Source organism: Heteronotia binoei, chromosome 6 (genome assembly GCF_032191835.1).
Source record: "Heteronotia binoei isolate CCM8104 ecotype False Entrance Well chromosome 6, APGP_CSIRO_Hbin_v1, whole genome shotgun sequence".
Taxonomy (NCBI): domain Eukaryota; kingdom Metazoa; phylum Chordata; class Lepidosauria; order Squamata; family Gekkonidae; genus Heteronotia; species Heteronotia binoei.
The window spans coordinates 22,556,861-22,578,935 of NC_083228.1; the positions used below are offsets into that span (position 1 = coordinate 22,556,861).

Sequence of the window (22,075 nt, forward strand, 5' to 3'; positions counted from 1 at the left end):
CTCCAGGATGTCTGGCTCAAAGTCATCGATTTCACTGTCATGGTTGTCAAGGACACTGAGATCCTTCTTGTATAATTCTTCTGTGTATTCTTGCCACCTCTTCCTGATCTCTTCTGCTTCTGTTAGGTCCCTACCATTTGATGGTAGTGCTATCTTAAAATACATAAGAAATTTCTGTGTGATCAGTTGCAATTTGAATATTGCCTTTGATTTCACATGTGTTGGAATCAGGTTTTTTTTTCTGTAGCAGGAACTCTTTTGCATATTAGGCCACACCCCTCTTATGTAGCCAATCCTTCAAGAGCTTACAGGGCTCTTATTACAGGACCTACTGTGTGCTCTTGGAGGATTGGCTATATCAGGAGTGCTTGGCCTAATATTCAAAGGAGTTTCTGCTACAAAAAAAGCCCTGGTTGGAATGCTCTTGCAAAAATTAAAATACTAATTCTCATACTTTTACTTGGAAATGTGCTGATAAATGAAATTTTATTGCAAGGAAATGACTTTATGATTGCTGTTTTATGAACAGACATTTTAAAAGAAAGAGAACATTTATGCATAGATCTTTGGGTTATCTGCATTTTAGAGACAACATGCCCCCACCTACCATATTGTGTCCCTTTTTTTTCCTGCTCCTGCTGAGAGCAGGGTTAGACCTGCCAAGCAAGCAGAACATGTGGAGATCTATCATTTCTCAGATCAAAGTTGAAACCAAGGGTCATGTATTGCCACAATATTCTGTTTCTGTGTCTGTTCCTACATTCTGTATCCAACCTCTGCCCTAAACCTCAAAGCCATCTCTCACTGATGGTGGCCATATTAGTAAGCATGGACATCAGGACCTCTTCCTAAGGAACTGCCAGTGCAATCCTAAGCAAAGTTATACCCTTCTAAGTATAGAAGTTAAGCTGTGTGTATACAAGAAAATATTTTAAATTAATATGTTCATTTTAAGCATTCTCATTATGCGAAGCTTCTGCCTGAAATGCTGAAGAGTTGCTATTAGTTATACATAACCTCACTCTGTAGCATTTTGTAGTTGGCTCTGCCTCCTGTGGCAGTCATTTTGTGGTTGCGCCACCATCCTGGGTTAGAGTTCCAAAGGTGACTGCAGCCTTGGAAAGGTTGGGGACTCCTGGGGTGCATATAGAGCCCTTTGGATCCCAGCACCAATGTTGGGCAAGTGACATGAGTTCTGTGCATGTCCACAGTATATCTCTTGAATGCATAAGTGACTGGCATGCAGCAGTAGAGACTTTGGCCCCTTTCAAATAGCCTTTGTAATCCGTTCTAGCTGCAGATTGCTGGTGGACTTTTTTGGTGTCATTTCAGACACAACCATTTTGGCTCCTAGTTGCTAATGGATTTTCTTTACCTTTTCAAACAAAGTCGCTTTCATCCCACTTGCAAAGTGTGGTCGAGATCATTTTTTTAAACATCTTTCTTCCATTTTCAGGTGTTCAGAATGTCTGTAATGTAGTGTTTGGAATGTCTGTGGGGCTTCTGAAAGTGCCACTTCCCCCTGCCCTTTTTACAGTGTGTTCTTAAAAAAAAAAAAAAATCTAACTTTTGTGCTATAGTGTTAGACCACTATAGCAGTTCAGTGCTATGTTGCCAGCTTTCAGATGACAGCTGAAATTGCAAAGACATGGCTCATTAATGGATTTCAGGCTCTTCTGCATTCTCATTTTCATTGCTTTTGTGACTTGTTTGGGGGGCTTTTTTCTTTGTGCATATTTCACTCCTTCTAGTGGTCGATTTGATATTACATTGCTGTATGTCTAGCATATCACCTTGCAGATTTAAACTGTAGGTTTTTATGCCTGACGTACGGCAAAGTAATATTGGATCAACAACTAGAGGGGAAAAAAACATATGTGTTAAAGAATTCAACCCTGAACAAAACAACACAAGCAAAGGAAATGAAAATGTGGAAGAGCCTTTAAATATGCTTTCTGAAGCCTCAATTTCCATGTAATTTTACAAGGAATTAGCCAGGCAATGGATAACAACCAATTTAAAATAACAATGCAAAAAGGGTCTTTGATTAACATCTTATAATAGCATATGCTATCTGAGACTGAAGTACAGAGGGAGATGTCTGGATTTTGTTTTGATCTCCTTTGTTGCTGCTTGCTTGTGCTTAAACACCAAAATCTTCTGCAGCATTTTTTTTACCAAGGCCTTCAGAGGTTAGAAAGCTATTTGGAAGTGCTGGATTTTGGAACCACATACAAGGCAGGATATGGCCAAATAACTAGCTAAACTTAGGGAGACTAAATAATTTTTATTATCCATTCAGTAATTCCTATCATATAATAACAGGAATGTTCAAAATTTCTGTTGTTACATCAAAGGAAATGGGCCGTGATGACTGATTTTTGTTCCAGACAATAATAGTTGCCCAACTATGGAAGTTGAACTGAGGAACAATAAGCCTGTCATTGGTTTGGCTGCTGCTGCTGAAGTATTGACTATCACATAACTTGTACATGTGAACTCACCCTTCAAATAAATGAAAGCATTACAGACTTGCAAGTAAGGCAAAAACAGGCAATTTTTGTTTTGTTGTCTTCAGTTGGACATCTCCTTGTTCTTCAAACCTTGCCTGTGTCAGACTTCAAGATCTAAGTGTAGAAAAATCCCTTTTTGATTACTCAAAATAAATGACTTGTTTCCCTCTGAGGCAAAGTTAAATAAGCATTCTGGAAGGAACAGTGCCTGAGGTATTCCCCTCCCCCTCCTCTTCATGTTGGATTCAAAACAAGGATTCTGAGAGTCATTCATAATTTAAAATCAAGGGATATTTACCCTGGCACCTTTTCCAAAGATAATCTGATTGTGTTCAAAGTAATTTTGTAATTTGCACTGACTGTGGTGTTCTTCTGTGTTTCAGACTTCAGTTCGCTGCTTGATATTTATTACATACTGTTATCTCAGGTCCACTTTTCAATTCAACAGATAGTTGTTCTCCAGTGGGGTGCAAAGTTATTCCTGCAGTTTGTAGGCTTTTGCAGGGGTGCAAAGTTATTCCTGCAGTTTGTAGGCTTTTGCAGGACTTTGAAAACAAAAACTGCCTTGCTGAATCAAATTCCATCTAGTCCACTATTCTGTTTCTCTAAAGCAGCCAATCAATCAATATTTATTATGGTCAGAGACCAGCATAAGTCACAGCATCTCTTAAAATCATCTAACATCCATGAAACTAGAAATTCTAAAAGTTTATTTTAATAATTCCAAACATTTCAGCTTTCTATTTGCTACAGTACAGAATTCTGCAACCACATAAGTTACAAGTTTCTGCATATTTTCTAAAAGATATTTCCAGAGTACTTCAGTCCTAAAAGAATTCATATACTTCAATGGTGTAAATTTAGAGAGAAGTGGAATGATAGTTGCCTTCTTGATAAAATTTACAATGCAAAAGAATATGTGTGGCAGATTCCAACCACTTTTTCAGAACAGGGACAATATTGTTTTTGCAGCGGCCACTGAGAAAACCTACCAGATAGTACTACAGAAGGAAAAGCGAAGAAATGTGCTTTCGAAAAGGCCCAGCTATATCTCTCATAGGTAATAGCCGAGATATATGGTGCTGTCGCATAATTCGGCCTTGTTTATAGACTACTGTAGTTTGTAGGGAGCATCACTTCATCATTTTGAGATAAGCAGCCAATCAGATATCACTGGAAGCTCAAAAGCAGAGCATGAAGATGACATGTTCTGCCGTTGTGTGTCATTATTATTATTATCTGTTTATTTATATTCCGCCCTTTCCTCATAGGGCGGAGTACAACATGAATAGTAAAATCACAATAAAATCAACATAACAATTAAAACAGCATTACAGTAAAACCAATTTCAATATACCGTCCAAGAGAATAGTTCAGCAGGACCAGATGACATAACAATACGATGCAGCAAAACAGCGCAGTAGTACAGCAGGGGAGGCCAACCGATCTAATGAATAGATGCCCACCGCCTCACTCAAAAACCTGGTGGAGCAGGTCCATTTTACAGGCCCTACGAAAGGCTAGCAAGCCAGGTAGGGTCCGGATCTCCATAGGGAGCTGATTCCACCAGGTTGGGGCCAGGACTGAGAAAGACCTGGCCCTGGTAGAGGCAAGACAGGCATCTTTTGGGCCAGGGACAGTCAGAAGATCTTGGGAGGCCGAACTAGGCGACCTCCAGGGCATATATGGGAAGAGATGGTCCCACAGGTATGTTAGTCCCAGGCCACGTAAGGCTTTAAAAGTCAGGACTAACACCTTGAAGCAAATCCACCACTCTATAGGCAGCCAGTGCAGGCCGCGGAGCACCAGCCGCATGCAGCCTTGTGGGAAACTGTGGTCTGGACGACATGCCCTTAAGCAGCCACAGAATAGGAACGTGATATGGAGAGACAAAGAAACTTTTAAAAGTTTAAAGTAACTTTGAAATATAATTTTCCCTCTTTCATTATAAAAATAAGACCCCAGTTAATTTTTTGCAACCTGTTGCTTCCGTGGCCATCTCCCCCCACCTCTCCCTGTATCAGAGCTGTTCACATCCACTGTCTTAATATTCCTCTAAGGTATTAATTATCCCTCTATTGCAGAGCAAGGGCTGAGGCTGATAGGCTGTGGCTTGCTAAGGCCATATAATGAATTCAAGGCTCAAATATGCACTGACTCACCGGCAGAAGACGGACTGCCATCCAGCAAAAGTACAATATAAAACCAGATTAAAAACAATCAAGTTAAAACTAAAAAGCATTCGATGGCGCCAAATAAATACAGTATGCATTATTGTCCTGAAGCCGGAGAAAGCAAAGTGGGAATTTTTGGGGAGGGATAGGGGATGTTTTTCATTGTTTAAACTGCCATCCTAAATATTGTTAAACCATCCTATATATTGTTTACAACAGCAAAACACAATACTCAACACCAAATTTTCCATAAATCCTTTCCTGTATTATATGATTTACATAAACCATACCTTTCCTCATAATTGCAAATATATTTACATACAATTCTTCCTCTACTAAATATATTACCAACACCATAAAACCAAAACACAATATATAGCTTTTTCTACAAGTATTCATAACAAGGTATACAATCTTGCATTGTTCTATTTGTCCAGTTTTGTTATAGGTTGCACGCTCCCCATCAACCATAGCAACCAATAATCCCATCTATATTTAGGTGCCTTTTAGGTATCATAAGTCACTAGCTTTTTAAATTTTCAACAGATGTATGTAATCATTCTTTCTGGGGTTGTGTTTTTCATTTTCTGAAGTTGCTTCCATGTTGTATAGTTGTATAGTTATCAAGTTCACAAGTCTGTTTCAATGAGAAGGGCAGGGTATAAATCTATTGTCTTCTTCTTTAGCCAGAGTGCAGCCCCATCCAGAACAGGGGCTAGCCCATATCCCAGGTCACACCTTCCCCCACCCGTACCCCATCATTCTGTTGGGATTAAGTTTCAGATAGTTAGCCCTCATCCATGTCAAAACTGCCTCCAGGCCTCTGTTCACAGTTTTCACAAGCTCCCTGGGATCTGCTGATTGCACAAGATGGAGATGAGTGTCATCTGCACACTGGTGGCAGCTCAGCTCAAATTTCTGGATGATGTCTCCCAGAGGCTTTACATAGATGTTGAAAAGCAGCATCATTTGTGGAAATATTTCCATCAGTCAAGTATGACGTTCACTCCTTCCCCTTTCCACTGAACAATCGGTTTTGTTAATCAAAACAAGGAAAGTAAAACAGATGTTGTACTGTCCTAATACTCCCTTCATTTCACTAGGTTACCCTTTTATTGGTTTAAAACAAACTGCTTACAATACTGGTTGTTTGAAAGCATTTATATAGGTCTGTACTTAGACATGGAAGTAACAGAACCTCCTGCAATACTGCATGACTCCGGATTAACTATATATATATTTTCTTTCTGATTTTAATTTGACATGAATAAGCCCATTCAAGAAAAGCAAAGTTTAAAAGTAACCCACTAAGTAGGGACTTTGTTGGTTCTTTAACACAATAAATCCCAGCTTGTTTAAGAAATAATAGAAAATAGAAACCAAAATTACAGCAGGCTGGAGCCACTCTATTCAGTCATACTCCTTTTTCCATGGAGAGACTGGTGCTCCATGCTAATCAAGACAGTTATTAATAGTCTTGAGCCTCCAAATAAATGCTTAAATTATAAACACCATATATTATTACAGCCTTAGAAGACACAGAGAGATTAAAAAGAATTATCTTGTATAGAAGATCTTATGCCAGTGTTGTAACGTGCTTGCACCATTAACACCAAGCAGTCCGCTTTAGTTTCGCCTAGCCAAGAAAAATACAGGGAGTATTCTCCAATGTGCTGTTTATATTTTGCAAACAAATTCTTAAGTTAGGTTTTGCACCCCTGACGAACTCATTTCAATCACAGGTAACAACAGGGTGGAGGCCAATAATGAGTTTCTTGCTTTACAGTACACCGAAAGGCAGAATACTAGTTTTGCATTCCCTAGATTTAAGCCTTTGGAGCAAAGAATATGCATCAAATATTTTAAAAGGATCAACTAGAATGGGGAGGAGATGACTTTTTTATCCATATGAAAGCTACAATAGTCAAAAGTGGATTTGGGTATTTATAGTGGTGTAGTAACAGTTGTATAGGTAAGGTTTGCACAACTTGTGACCCACTAAGCCTAATGCAGTCCACCAGCAATGTCATAAATATGGTTTCCTAGGGCTTGGGTACTCACTCCCATTTTTGCACTTTTAGACAGGCAGAAACATGTAGTTTACTGAGTCATACTTGGGCCAATGAACACGGCCAGTGGAGTGTATTTGCCTTGCTGAGTTACAGGTTGTACAGGCATAGTGTAGGATATACCATAGCTGAATGTAAGGTGTGCCACCCCCATACCATTTTAACATCTTCCTCAATAAAGAGATATGTTGATAACTTCTTTTTTTTAATGGGCTAATTGTATTATTTTTGCCTGTAAGCTTCCTTGGGCTAGTCTCTAGAGAGACGGCATATAAATTTCTAAACTATGTAGAAAGAAAGATTTTTTAAAATCATTGTTGGATAATGAAATGTTAAATTTGAATGGCTGCAGGGATTTGTGAATTTTCCAGAAGTCAGTGCTTTGTTCAGTCTCTTAGAAGATGATGTCAGGCTTAAGTGCTTGTTTTTGAAGTTAAATAAAACATGGTGTCAAGACTCCCAGGAACGGCGGGTATTTCAGCACCACGTCAGCATAACTTAGCACAGTCACTTCAGTAAATAAGTGAAACTGGTCTATTGATTGCAAAGCAAGCGTGACTGCCAAAAACAAATTGAATTTGGATTAGACAATGAATGTTCTATTGAATGTTTCCACGCCTTAAAAATTAATGTTAACAGATAGGGAAGAAAGACATCTCTTCTTCTAAAATGTACATTTATCTTGGAATTTTAATTGAAAGAGCGCAACCCATTTTTACCTTCAAAACTATAATAGCACTTGGTACAGAATCCCAAAATGTGAAGCTCTTATTTGCTTTTGTGGCATTTTATTTCTCTTGACTCTTCCACAGTTATTTCAGTAACTATTTTGACACACACACCCGTCATCCTCAAACAGACACAATGTCATCATAGGCTGAGTTGTACCCAACTTAGTCCCCTGAAGTCAGTGGGTTCAGAAGGGTGTAACTCTGTTTGGGATTGTTCTGCTGTGTTGTTTTTCGCTGAGTTTCCCGGATGATGACTCCTTTACCTTGAAGATCTGTTGAGAGTTTTTGTTTGTTTGTTTGTTTGTTTGTTTTAAAGATCCCAAGCTTGTACACCTAATATAAACTGGATTGCTATAGGGTGGCTGTGGTGATACTAGGGTTGCCAGGTTCCCCCCGGCCACTGGTGGGGAGGGATCGGGGGATAAGGTAGCTAGTTCCAGGTTGGGAAGCTCCTGGAGATTTGGGGGCGAGGCCTGGGAAGGAAAGAGACCTCAATGAGGGACAATGCCATAGAGTGCACCCTCCAAAGCATCTATTTTTTCCAGGGGAATTTATCTCTGTACTCTGAAGATGAGCCATAATTCCAAGGGATCCCAGGTCCCACCTTGGGGCTGGCATCCATCGGTGATGCATTTAGCTTTCCACATATGGAGGACAAAGCAGTAGGTTTCCAAGTGGTGTGTCTCATGGGCAAGTAGATTGCCATTCATTCCTATTCAGAGTTACTCCATTCTAAGCAATTGATTTAAATAGCTTTAGATGACAGCAGTGCTTTTTTTTGTAGAAAAAGTCCAGCAGGAGCTCATTTGCATATTAGGCTACACCGCCTGGCCTGGGAGCACGTGGCTGCCACATGGTGGGTTGGGCCAGCCAGAGCTCGGGCCAGCCCAGGAGGAGCACCACTCCTGTGGAATGCAGCAGGAAAAAAGCCCTGGATCGCAGTAATTCTGCATGGCAATACTTTGCTAGTAGGAAATTTTGTTCGCAAGGAATGAGTATTTTGTGCATACAATATCCTGACAATATATGGATGAAGAATGGCTCATAGTGTGTACATATAGGCTGCATTCAAATTGGCAGCTCGCAGTGATGGCCTCTCAGCTTATAAAAAGCTGGCAGTTTGAGGCACCCCACTGCAAACAGACAATGCACACCCAGCTGCCAGAGAGGCATGGGTTGTGTGCAACCAGAGGAGCAATGTAACCATTTGTGCACTTGTTTGTTACGCACTGGTCATTCAGATGGCCCAGAAACACACCATGCAAGCACTTCAGCAGTTTGCCACCAAGAAGTACCCAGTGGCATGTTGAGGGAGCAGGAGACAAGATGGGTGCTCTTCCACCGCAGGGCCCAGATGTGCGAGTGTAAATGTACCTTTTAAATCCGGGGGTGGCTGTATCAGCCCAAATTGCTCATCTGAATGCAGCCACAATGTCTATGTTAATTAAACTATTTCTGTAATTTTTTTTTTAAATTGAAATGTAGACATCAGTTGTGTGTTAATTCAGTTTTTTTCACATACTAGACAGATTTATCAAAGTTGTTGGGATTTCAAACTACTGATGAACAAATAGGCATTTTGATTTAATCGGCTGCTAGAAGTAGGTGGTGGTTGTGTCTAATGAGAACAGAACAAAGATAAGCTTCAAGGATGTTTCTCTGAAATTATAACATTACCAAATAACATGTCTTTTTGCTTTTGAAGCATGCTTTCTGCAAAGGAAGCATTTTATCTTTATGCAGAGTAGGAAAGGCACCATTTACCCTATAATATTTAACTGCTCCACTCATCTCCTCTTTTTTAGATTAAAATTACAGGCCCCAAATTACAAGTTTTGATATTTGTTTTCGTTTGATTGCTGCCTTTGGCTCTTTGGTGAACTGGCAAGCTCTGTGGGTGACTGTAAAGAAGCCTGTGGGTTTGAATATATTAAGTGCCACAATATTCCACAAAAATGACTCCATTCCTCCGTCAATTGTCTCCACCGCTACTCTACAATTTTCACTAACCATGCCCCCTCTCCTTCCCACCCCCCCACCATGAAATGCATGCAGAAAAGGGTGAACTCCTTTCCCTCTCCTGTTCCTTATTTATCTTCCTGATTTTCAGGATTGCAAGCTATATAAAATAGCAGTGGCATTCAGAAGCATTCTGTTGCCAGATCTTCTCTGTTACTTGTATTGGATCCTGATAGTTGCCCCAGTGAACTTACCCCCGCCCTCACCCCCAAACTGTGGTGTGTAACTTAATAATTTACAAGATGTTTGTTTTCTTCCATTTGGCCAAGTATAGGACATAGCTTAAATATTAACATTGGAGAGTGTTTAGATTTCATTACCATCTGATCTATATATTTCACTGACACAGGCGGATGAAAATAAACAGCTTGTAACATATAGAGTTACAGACTGTGTTTTTGTGTGGATTTAGGGGAGCCTGTGACGGATTAAGGGCTTGCAGTTGGATTCATTTTTCACTAACTCGGTTAAAATAACTATGTAATCATTATTTGTGCTTAGTTTGAGATTCATTTTCATAATTTACCAAGGGATTTGTCTGCATACATTTCGATGGTTAATGGCCCTCAATTGATTGAAGTTCCTTTTCAAGAAATTGCACACACAAAATAGCAAAATGAGTTGATAATGAGACTGCAGTAAAACCCAATTGTTAAAAAAGAAGAATTATGGGAAACAAATGCACAAAATGTCATATTTTGCTGAAGGAACCGTGGATACATGTACAACCCATCAATACAGGGGCTTTGTCCGTGTTTCTGGTACATGCTGTTCTAAATTTGCCGTATATATGTTTGTTGCTGTGATCTCAAATGCTGTAAGAGGGGGGGGGGAATCTGTAAAGATACAAGATTAAATTTTCCATTGCCATTTTTGCAGATAACAGCCCGTCGACAATGGAAACATATTTATGATGAATTAGGTGGTAACCCTGGAAGTACAAGTGCAGCCACATGTACTCGTAGACATTATGAAAGGTAAGATAACAAATATTGAAATGCTTGTTTAATAAAGGGGGGAAATTAATTTGGAGAACCTTCAAAGCCTTTTGAAAAGACTTTGGTTGCGGGGGGAGACCTCTTACAAAGGAATAGTAAATATTCCATCACCAGCCTGGCCCTATAATATACTGTAATTTAAACGCGAGTGTGAGTGTGTATATGTGTGATGGCAAAGCAAACAAATCTGCCATCTGATTCCTTTCTGTTTCATACCTTCATTTTACTCATCCTTCTCATGCAGAAGCTGTTAGAAATGAACAAAACAGACAATAGCTTGAGGAAATCATAATCATGAATTAGTATGATGGTTTATTTTGTTTTTAAAAGCCTGTTCCAGATCTGTGCAAAGCAATCTGTGGCCATTTCAAATTAGTAAGGGTGTTCTTCCCATTGTAAGTCGCAGGAGAGAGAGAAAAATTCTTCTTCCTTGTTCCTTTAATGTTCTCTCCTTCCCTTCCTGCTCCTGACAGCCATTTATCTTTCTAAAGTGCAAAAGACTCACTGTTTTATAAGCATTGATTTTATACCCTTTTCTGAGTTAATAATAGTTTCCAAAGCTTTGGTATCCAGGGTACATCAGATAACACGATATAGTTGTGATGCTTCCTTAGAAGAATTCTGAGAAAAATGCAGGCCATTAATAAAATATGTGTGCTTTCAAGCTCTGAAATAAGCAATGTGATCTCATGCTCCAGATCGCTAACTAGCTGCCTTCAGGGGCCAAGAAAGTGTTTTGTTTATCACCATCTACGAGCATGGCATGTTGTTTTTTATATTAGACACATAGGGCATACATGTCTTATTTGAAGGGTGAGCTGTTAGCCGTACTGATAAAAGTGACAATTGCAAACCTTAAATCCTAGTGTGAAAAACACAGTATCAATAACATTTTGTCAGCAATTGGTTGCTTCATTACGTTAATAAAGTGTAGATAGATGCCAGTTCTCCATTGTTTATTTTTATTTATTTATTTTACAGCATTTATATCCTGCCTTTTTATGAGAGTTGCCAACTCTGGGTTGGGAAATTCCTGGATGGGGGGGTGGAGCCTGGGAAGGGCAGGGTTTGAAAAGGGGAGGGACTTTAGTGGGGCATAATGTCATAGAGCCCACCTTCCAGAGTGGCCATTTTCTCTAAGTGAACAACTCTGTTGCTTGGAGATTAGTTGTAATAGTGGGAGATCTCCAACCACCACCTGGAGACTAGCAGCCCTGCTTTCTACACTCACAAGACAGCTAACAAATTTAAAGTGTACATGATAAAATCACATTTTAAACCAACCAAACAACAACAACTACATGTCATAAAAACATTTAAAATTAGAACTGGAAAAAACACACAATGTCATGAAAACATCCATTGAAACATTTAAAGCAAGCTTGCTGTAGTACAGTCAAGAAATGGAAGCCTGAGTAAAGACATGTCAATGAAAGAATCCATGCAGATAGGAATGGACTGTTTTCGATAGCTCCTGTTGCAACCCAAAAAGAGAAGGGGGGGAAACAATGTAAATATACAAGTAAATCAGAAAAAAACTACAACCACCATACAAACCATGTACAGATTAATAAATTGTAATCATAATTAATACAATACATAGTCCAGAGAGTGCAAAATCATATGGTGTTGACTCTTCAAGATTAACCAGTTCAATTTTTCATACTCAGCAGCCCTTGAGTACAGTTTAGAAAGAAAGTTGATCCCACTGAAACCAATGGATTTTAAGTACACAGATGGCCTCTTAAGTCCATTGATCTCTGTGGGACTTTGGCTCTACTCATTGCAGTTGAACTCATCAAGAAGGAGGGGGGAAACATTCAGTAACTTGCCTGTGGACCCCTGCACTCTTGTGGGATGGGCACTGTTAGTGTCCCTCAACTGCTGGTGGTCTTTTGAGTGAAAGGTTGCTGTTAAGCACTAATCGTTTGTTTGATATAAGCATTCTGTGGATAGTGGTGTCCTTGCACTGCCAGGTTTTCAGTGTTGCCATTGAGCAGGTTTTCAATAGTGGCAACAAAAGCATATAGAACTTGCAGTGTTTTTAAAAACAGTATTGGGCTTACTTTGTAGGATAGTGTGGATTTAAAGTGCAAAGGCAGATGGGGAAAGAAATGGGGGGCGGGATTCTCTCATTGTCCTCAAACTACACCATGCCTGAAATGGATTGGGGATTTCAGTAAGTCTTGCCTCGTATTGGTTGTGGGGGGGGAGGGGTGCAGATATTCCATGTAAATTCTGGTGACAAAGGCTGAATATATTTAGCTCATGTGAGTATTTCCCTAAGTTGTGCAAAGTTTTGAAATTGAAGTTTTAAGAAAACCAAAGGTTTGCTGGCATTAGGCTAAAACTCTGTTAAAAATGCCATAGCAGAATTTTCTAAGTGTTTGAATTACTGTTGTTAATGGTTTGTTGTAGAAAGGGGGAAATATGGTGGTTTGTATATCCTTTGCAATGCACCAGCCTCCAGTTTTAATTGCTACTGTCCCTTTAACAAATGGATCTCAGGTAACAGATCCAGGCAGGGACCTCAGTCTGAGACACAGAAGAACTGCTGCTAGTCAAAGACAACAGCATTGTTATCTATAGGATGACAGTAAAAAACTGCTCCCTGCTCCCATTTTTTAAACAATGTTAACTTCCAAATCGTGTATAAAAGCTTTATTGTTAAGGCTTCTCCTCCAAATTAAAAGAAGAAGGCTAAAAATGACTTATGAACGTATCTATGTTTAATTGTCTATGTCTCAAATCCAGTAAGCAGCTTCATTTAAAAAAAGATATGATGTTGCCTGTGGGTTCAGTGTTATTTTTAGCTATGAATTGCAGGCTCTTCTTTTGTTTTATTAATAAGTTCAATAATGCAAGTCCAGGTTGGTTAGGTTTTGTGTGCATGTGTGTTTTGTCAAATCAATGGATGTTTTTATTTAAAGCATAGCAGGAATTGTATAATGCCCATGAATGCATTATTGTCGCTGTAGGGCTGACTGGTCTGAACCTGCCTTTCTGATTGGTTTAAATCAAATCAGCCCAAGCACTTCATAAAAATGTCTTTGTCAGCCCAGTTTTGCTTCCAAGCCTATTCATCTCTGTCAGTTTTTAATATTAGTACCAGGCTCTTGGCCATAGTCCATTAGTACTGTACTTAATTGCTCATGTTACAGATGATTACCAATATAAAAAGCATTAATGTTTTCCCATTGTGGGTCTGTTGCTATGTGCATGACTCAACACTTGCAAAGATTACAAGCTGCTGTTGTTATTTTGGTCATGAGGCTTTAATTCTCTGCTGTAAATTACCTTGAGTGATCATATAAAGTAAAAACAGTGTGTACCCATGTTATGGAGCTGGGGGGACTCTGATAGAACCTCACATGCCCAGCAACACGAGTTCGCATTTCTGAAATTCTTCATGGCTCACTTGTCAGAATCCTGTCTCTCTCTCGTATATCAGGGATTAAGCAAAGAACAAACAATGTATTTTCTCCTAGAACGACATCCTTTTCAGTGTGATGCAGGAATCATTTATTTATAAAGTTGGCTTATAGACCACTCTCCCCTTTGAAACAGGGCTCACGGTGGGTATACAAGCAGAGTCAGATGAAATTTTTAAAAATTAAAACAATATAACAATACCAGATGGACCTAAAATGAATCAATTTTGTCACTACCCCATGGGGGGAGGGATAAAAAGGGGAGCCAGGCAAGATGGAAACCATTGCTGACCTCAACCATAGGCCTGGTGGAACATCTGCCTTACAGGCGCTGTGGGTCAGTATGAGGTCCCACAGGGCACGGATGTCATTCAGCAGAGAGTTCCACCAGGTCAGGTTTCATTTGAGGGCTTTTTCTTTGAACTTCAGCACAAAAATGCACGATGGCCAACTTTTAATGCCCCTGCGTAAATAGGTGTAATTGTGTAAATGATCAGGATGTTGTTATTTTCATCAGGGATTTTAAAACAAAGCAAAACAGATGACAATGAACTACATAGCAATGTTTTTGAGAGCGCAGATTTCTGAAATTAAATGTACTTTTAGAAAGCAAACAGGCTATTCAGCCAAGTCAGGTGCCCACTTCAAACAGTTTCTACTACAATAATATTATATTGGGAGGACTTTCCCCTTTTGTTGGTTCTATGTATGCTTTCACAAGATAAATCAGATAACTTCCGCCACACAGTATTAAGCTATACCATTATGGAGGATTTTTTAAAATGTAAACACACATACAGAGTAGAAATGCCTTCTTCCCCAGACACAGGATAGTTCAAAGTATGAGAAAGGGGGACCCCCAATGAATCCTGCATTTTAACTTCAGACATACTCTGACTTGCAACAGCCTCCTGTGATCTCGGTTCTCTGTGAAGTTGCTTTTTCTTAAAGCCACAGACACAGCTTATGCAGTATTGTCCTGTATAGGACAGGGAAGACATGTCCCCATTCAATATAACAGAACTTTGAAAATGTTCTGTCCCTGTTGCTTTTTGTAGAAACCAGAGAATCTTGAATCTACTTGTATGCCAGCTGTCTTTTTTGGTACTGATCGATGCCAATATTTTGACCGGTTAAGACACTTTCTGATTAGATAGTCCTGAAATTTGGTATATATGTAGTACATGGCATTCAGATCACATCTGCTCTGCAAGTACCATGACACAGATCCCAATTGGGGAGGAAGGTGAAAACCACTAATGAGATGGAATGGGAGGGTGTGGAAGTTCTACCTTCAGTGAATTGAATCCTCTTTTAGATAGCGGAGGATGGATTTTCAGTAAGGGCCAGGAATGTAGGGCAACAGGGCAAGGCACACACAGGCAGAAGGTGTGGGAGCTTCTCTTGACACTTCCTCCAGCTGTGGGATAGGGAAATATCTCAGCTTGTAGAAGTCAAGCTGTGTTTACCAGTGTACATGTGCCTGTTTACATATATCAAACAAATATGTCTCAAGTTCAGATAAAGCAATTAATTTCAGCTGTCAAAATAGGAATTTTTATGGTATTCAGGGAAAAAGAGGCAACAAAATCTCTACTGAGCATAAAGGTTAGAACTATGACTTGAGGGATAAACTCTTGGACTTCCTCTAATAGATAATATGACTAAATTGACATTGAATTGACTATCTAATAGCCATCATAAAGTTAACTGAATTCTAAGCTAAAGTGACACTGTTTGCCTCCCACCCACACTCCCATCTGCCTATTGATATTTGCCATGTCAGTCCTAAGAATCTGATGACTGTAGGTAGGAGTACATATCTCATTGTTTTATGTGGACTTTCACTTTATTTTCTGTTCTAGAACCTGAAAATTAGCAAAAAGTCCCTGCTGATAAGCAAGAAGAAATCTTGGGATCAGTTTTGGCTTTCAGAAAAGCTCAGTTTTAATAAAACAGAGTTTATAATAAAACTTTTAAAAAGTATTTTCCTGATTAGTGAAATTTTGCACAGTTTTAAACCATTTTTAAAAAATATACTGTCTCATCATACTATAATATACTAATATAATATACTACGAAGTTTTATTTGGGAGCAAGCCCCTTTGGTTCATTGGTTTCTGGGTGGGGAACACACAAGTGCTTCTGTCATATATTCACTTCTGGAGGACTGTATCAGTTCAACAGGATTTACCACAGACATTTGCAAATGCCTTCACAATGCAGAATGTCTTGGTGAATCCAGTGAGCAAAGTGTCTGTATATTGACAGAAATTCTCCCACTCTGCTTAGCTAAGTTGGCAGGGCTTTTTTTGTGCAGGAACACACAGGAACGTAGTTCCAGTTGGCTTGGCCAGGGCTCCGGGTCAAAAAATGGTCTCTGGCAGAGGGAAGGCACTAGGTAGCCATGCACTCCCAGACCATGCACTCCATCCCCTCTGCCACCTCCAGCCTCCAGCAGGCTTGCAAAGAGAGTAAGAAACATGGAGCCACCCATGAGCACCCCCTCCCAAGAGAAGCTGGGCTTGCTACTGCTCACTCCACCACGTGTGGCTCTCTCCAGCCGTGTTGTGGGAGGGGGGCAAAACAAGGGATTTCATTGGGCTATATGAGAACACTGATCCATGAAATATGGCTGATGGCACTGTACTGTTCTGTGTCAATATGTGGAAAATAACCTATTGAACGGGTGACATCACTTCAATAACCTCTTGAACGGGTGACATCACTTCTAATATTCAAATGAGTTCCTGTTGGCTTTTTCTACAAAAAAAAAGCTCTGGTTGGGAGTCCTTCTCCAGTGAAAGAGGCCCTTCCTCCTCAAGAAAGAGCCTTAGCAGGAGTGGACTGGCCATTTAACTTACAGAGAAGTTTCCTGGTAGACTACAGCACTAGAGGGCCATCTGGTGGCCAAGAGCAAGTCGGGCCAAGCCTCAGCAACTCTGCCAGTGCCTGGGGGATCACTGGGCTCAGACCTTTAATCAGAAATGGCAATTGGCTCACTAGTTGTTTGTACTGCACTGCTGCCATTTTGGAGGATGAAGCAGTGGGTGAGCTAATGCCCATGGTTGGCCCCATTGAGTTTAATGGCTCCTATAGTGCTGGATTCTAATGCAACAAAACTTGCTCAGCACGGCTTGTCCGAAGTTCTTTCCACTCCCAGTCCAGTCCCTTTTCTTGTACTAAGGAAAGCTCCAAACTTATCTGCAGGATGTGGTAGAATAGAATTTCATGCTTTCAAATATTCAAAATTCTCCAAAATCGCCATTCAGATTTTGAATATGCATTTTTGTCTTTAAAATTCAAATCTTAATGTTCATTTCCTCCTTCCTTTGAAATTCCCCAGAACTTTTGTCATTTGATTTCTTTCAGCCCTGCAAGTTTTATTTATTTCCAGGGTTTTACTTTGTTTTTGTTTTGATGGGCTATGAACAGTGAGTTTCACTGGTTGAACTTTTCCAAGTCTGCAAGGAATTTTTGTGTTTTAAATATATGGGAATTGAATTGTGACCCATTGCAAACATTTATATATTTTTATTCATTGCTCTTTATTGTTATTATTAATATATTTATACATTTTGAGCTGTTGTGGCCGTGAGCTTTTTTACATTTCATTTGTTCATATTCCACGGTTTCCTCTGGTGTGTTGCTATGAACAGCAGGCATCTTGTGGGGGAGGTATTTTGGGTCTGTTATTTTATTTGGGTTTTAACTTGTGATATTTTAATACTGTAAGCCACCATGGCCCAGGAGGAAAGGCAGAGTATAAATATTTAATTAATAAATAAAAATTCATGTGGCAAGTGTCAAATATGAAAAGTCATACTGAGCTGTTAAATATTACTAAATGCTAAATACTGTTGCATGCAATCAAGCCAGTACCAAACTCTATTGCTTATATGCTGTGAAACCCAAATATTAAACACTATTGCATGTCAACTGACAAAACCTGTCAGAAGTCTTCTATTATATTTGAAATATTAGAATAAACTATCTCATATAGTATATTGAAATAAAATTGCCATAGGATGTCAAAATGCAGGTATTGAATTTTCAGTAAATATTGAAACATTCAGAGAATGTTTGGTGTAAATTTGCTATCAACCAGCAGCGTCACTAGGGCGGGGCCAAGGGGGCCATCGGCCCTCCCCTAGAGCATTCTCATTGGCCCCAGTTTGCAGAAGGCCGGGCCGAGGAGCAAATGTCAAAGGTGCAAACGTAAAGCGTGCTCTTGTCTCTTAACAAACATCGTACCCCTATTTAGGATTTAAGTAGCGTTATGCATTTGCATTCTTTTTTTTTTTTAGAACAGTTTTCAATATATATCGTAACCCACCTGCAGTCTTCTGGATACGCTAGGGGGGGATTATTGAATCTAAATGCAATATCGTATTTTCAGGGGGGGAAACCCTCCGGAGACGCCACTAACAACTTTGCACGCTGCTTTCTCTTCCCCCCCCCACTCCCTCCTTGCTCCCGCTCCCTGCAAGGACTCGCACCGGCTCTGTGTTGGGGAGCGCCAGCTCCCACAGGCTGCTGCACGAACAGTGCACGGAGAGAAAGGAAGCGGATCAGCTCCACACCGGTCCCAAAGGCGAAAAGGAAACTGAGGAGGGCCGGAACCAGCAACAAGAAGGGCAGAGGGGGTGACGCAGCCCTCCAAAAGGGGTGATGCCCAATGGGGGGGGGGTGACTTGAATCAGTTACACCCCAGGGTGCAACCCACCCTAGTGACGCCTCTGCTATCAACATTCACTTTCACAACAGAATTATGGAAAACAAATTTTGCTTTAGGATTATGGGGGGGGGAAGGAGCCAGGACCAATGAAGGCCATGAAACTTTGGCTATGGTGGCAAATGGAGCCTAATCCCTTGATAAAGCCCACTGGTTATCGTTTATTTCCTCCTCTCTACAATTATATGTGAGAGTTTTAAGACCTTGGGGTGTGGGAATGTATATGCCTTTGTGTTGTCAATACGTCTTATTCCTCTATACCTTCCTCCCCTGTAAGGTAGCCAGATCTCCCACTGGACACTTTTGGGAAATGGGAGGGGGTGGGGTAAGGTTGCCAGATCCAGGTTGGGAAACTCCTGGATATTTGAGGAAGGAACTTGGGGAAGACAAGGACCTCAGTGGGGTTCAGAGCCCCAGAGTCTGTCTTCTAAAGCAGGATTTCCCAAAATTTTCTTTCCCGTGGTCCAGTTATTTTTACACTTCTCCTTCGTGGCCCACTAAAATTTGGGGGTGGAGCCGGGAGATAGGAATTATGTTATTTCCTGTGGTGTCACTTCCAGGTCAAGGGCCAAGTGATGTAATGTAATGTAATGTAATGTAAAATTTTATTTATATCCCGCCCTCCCCCGCCGAAGCAGGCTCAGGGCGGCTTACAACATCTAAAATGAACAATACAATAATAAAACATTAAAATCACATTAAAACCAATCAGTAATTAAAACATTCCTAAATCCAGGGCACTCCCCCAAACCTGCCTCTTCTTCTGAAGTAACTTTGTTTTCAGAAAAATCTCTCTGAAACTCATGCTGAGCCAAAATGGGGGTGGAAAGTGGGTGGTCTGCAACTTTTTCATACATTCCCAGGGTCCTCTCCTTCCATCCTCACACCTGCATGCATCTATTTGTTTGTGTGTTCTTCTCCAGCTTGCAAGCATTCCTAATGCCCATGTTCAATTGCCTGCACCACCTACACACCCCTTCCTCAACAGCACTGGCCAGTGTATGCAGTTGGAAGTGCTGTTGCCATTGTCATCAGGAATGCCAGTGCTGTGTACCACCCACACTGGGACCTGGCAGCTGCTGTACCTCAAAATATGGTGACACATTTAGTAGGCCCTTCCTTCAGCTGCTGCTACTGGAACCCCTCCTCAGGCTTGCTTGGTTTCAAGAAAATCTTTTGACAGCTATTTTTCATACTTTTCATACACTGGGAAATTACTGTGAAAAGTAGCAGAGAATTGTACTGCAATTAATGAATTAATTTCAAGTTATATAAAGTTCATACAAGCTTTTCTGCAGTTATCCCAAAAAGGATATATACGAGGGGCTTGCAGCTTTTTACTGGCTGTTTCCCATGCCTTTAAAAGCAACCTGTTGTGCAGATATTTAGCCAGTGAACTTCTTTCATCGTTTTTAATATATACAGGAGGAGTTTAATTTTGGTGTCAGACAGCTGTTAAAAGCAGGACCAGTAAAGTGGTTCCAAGTTCATAGTACCATCACTTCCAGTGCTGTTGCGATACTGTATACAGCGGTAATCTCCAATAATCTCTTTCTGCCCCACACCTCTAACTCTCACTCACTCACACAGAAATCTCATAGAAAGGCCAGCTGGCTACAACTGGGAGTGCCAATTTTTCATTGACAGAGCTCCTATGTCTGCAACAACAGTATGATGAACAGAAAAGTTTCATCCAGTAAAAAGGGAAGGAAAGAAATAAAGGGAAAGAAGGAAATGGAAGGAAAGGAAAGACATGGAAAGAAAGAACATAAGAGAAGCCATGTTGGATCAGGCCAGAATGTCCACCGGTGGGGCCAGGGCACTAGAAGCCCTCCCAATGTTGCTTCCCTCCACCCCCAGCACCAAGAATACAGACAGAGCATCCCTTGCAGAGGGAAAAAGAAAGAAGGGGGGACAAAGGGGAAAAAAGCCTTACTCACCATCAGATTACCCCAGCCAGCAACAATTCTGCCCAGGGGTTGTTTGGTAAAAAAAAACAGCTACTGGAATGCCCACTCCCTGCCCCTCCCAGCTGAAAAAAACACACACCCCTTCTTTACCGCCCAGGCCTCCCGGGGAAATCTCCCCAAAAGAACATACTTCAAGGCACATGAAAGCTAATACCTTGAAGAACACTTCATGGATCTAAAGTGCCAGTGGACACTGGCTTTTCTCTCAAACACTGGGAGAGGGGGAGAAGGAAGGAGAGGGAGCCCAGTTCCTCTCTGCACAACACAGAGACGGGGGAAGCAGAGGTCATGCTTTGCTGGGGGCAGGGCTAGCTTTGGCTTTTCTTGTGACCCAGTAGTGAGGCTTCCATGGCCCGGAACCGGGTCCCAACCCTGCAAATGGAAAACAGTGCTCTAAAGCATCCATTTTCTCCAGGGGAACTGATCTCTGTGGTCTGTAGATGAAGTGCAATTCTGGGGGATCTCCAGGTCCCACCTGGAGGCTGGCATCCCTACTTGCTTCCGCCGTTGTGCTTCTGTATACTTCCTAAACTTTGGAAAACAAGGCTTGTGGCTAGGCCTTTCTGTAAAGTAAAATGAAAGAATCCCCTCCATACATATGTAAACTTACTGTAGTGTATTAAAAGCAGAATATATATTTCCAATTTAAATTTTATTGAATTTTTTAAACTTAACTGACATAATAAACATAACAAATAGGGGGTTTCATTCCAAGCATTACAAACCATTAGTGTGTGAGATCAACACATGTATCCATAAACCAACATTCAGACAAAGTTACAAGGAAGTTACATATTAATATAATTTTTGATTCACCACTGAAATGCTCCTCTTCTCATCCTCTCCAGTGCTCTGTGAACTCTCCTCCATTTGGGGACACACTTGAAACCGAGTCATTCACATTGTTTTGATGTTTATTTCCCTTTCCTGCATGCTCTAATAAGCAGCAATGTCCGTTAACAATGTTGACATTTAAAATATCATAGGCAGCTGGATTGAAATGAATGGGGCACTTGACACCTCAGAGCTATTGTTATGGACTCCCCGCATACTCAGACAGATGGTCCTTTTTATTGGTTACACTGATTTCTTGGTTTAAAAGGCCTCATTCCACAGCCATAACAGCAAGAGGTTTATTATATTTTAAAATGTAACCTGATACTTGGGAGAACAAGTCAGAGGCCTCTTTGCAGCCTTGCGGCTGGACTGTCACACTCCTTCTGACTACGAATCCTGGCTTAGAAAACAATCAGCTAATCTTTCTTGGTTTCAGATCAGTCATTTGTAATGTATCCAAACAGTTCAAGCCCCGGTTTTTGCTGAATTTTTTAAAAGAGTATCTGATTGAAATGCTGTAAGAATTTTATTTAAGGTAAAATGTCTCTTCTTCCAGTCTCCCCATCCCACAAAATGAAAGCAAAAATCTATTTTTACC

At 40.5% G+C, this 22,075-nt stretch overlaps 1 protein-coding gene across 3 annotated transcripts in view; it reads left to right on the plus strand.

Annotated features, from left to right (window-relative positions):
* The window catches only part of ARID5B (AT-rich interaction domain 5B), a 267,599-nt gene that overhangs the window by 223,096 nt on the left and 22,428 nt on the right, over positions 1-22,075 (plus strand). For all 3 annotated transcript variants that reach the window (XM_060241097.1, XM_060241096.1, XM_060241098.1), the window contains one exon: positions 10,386-10,483. In XM_060241097.1, the coding sequence (XP_060097080.1) occupies positions 10,386-10,483 (98 nt within the window). The remainder of the gene's footprint in view (positions 1-10,385; positions 10,484-22,075) is intronic.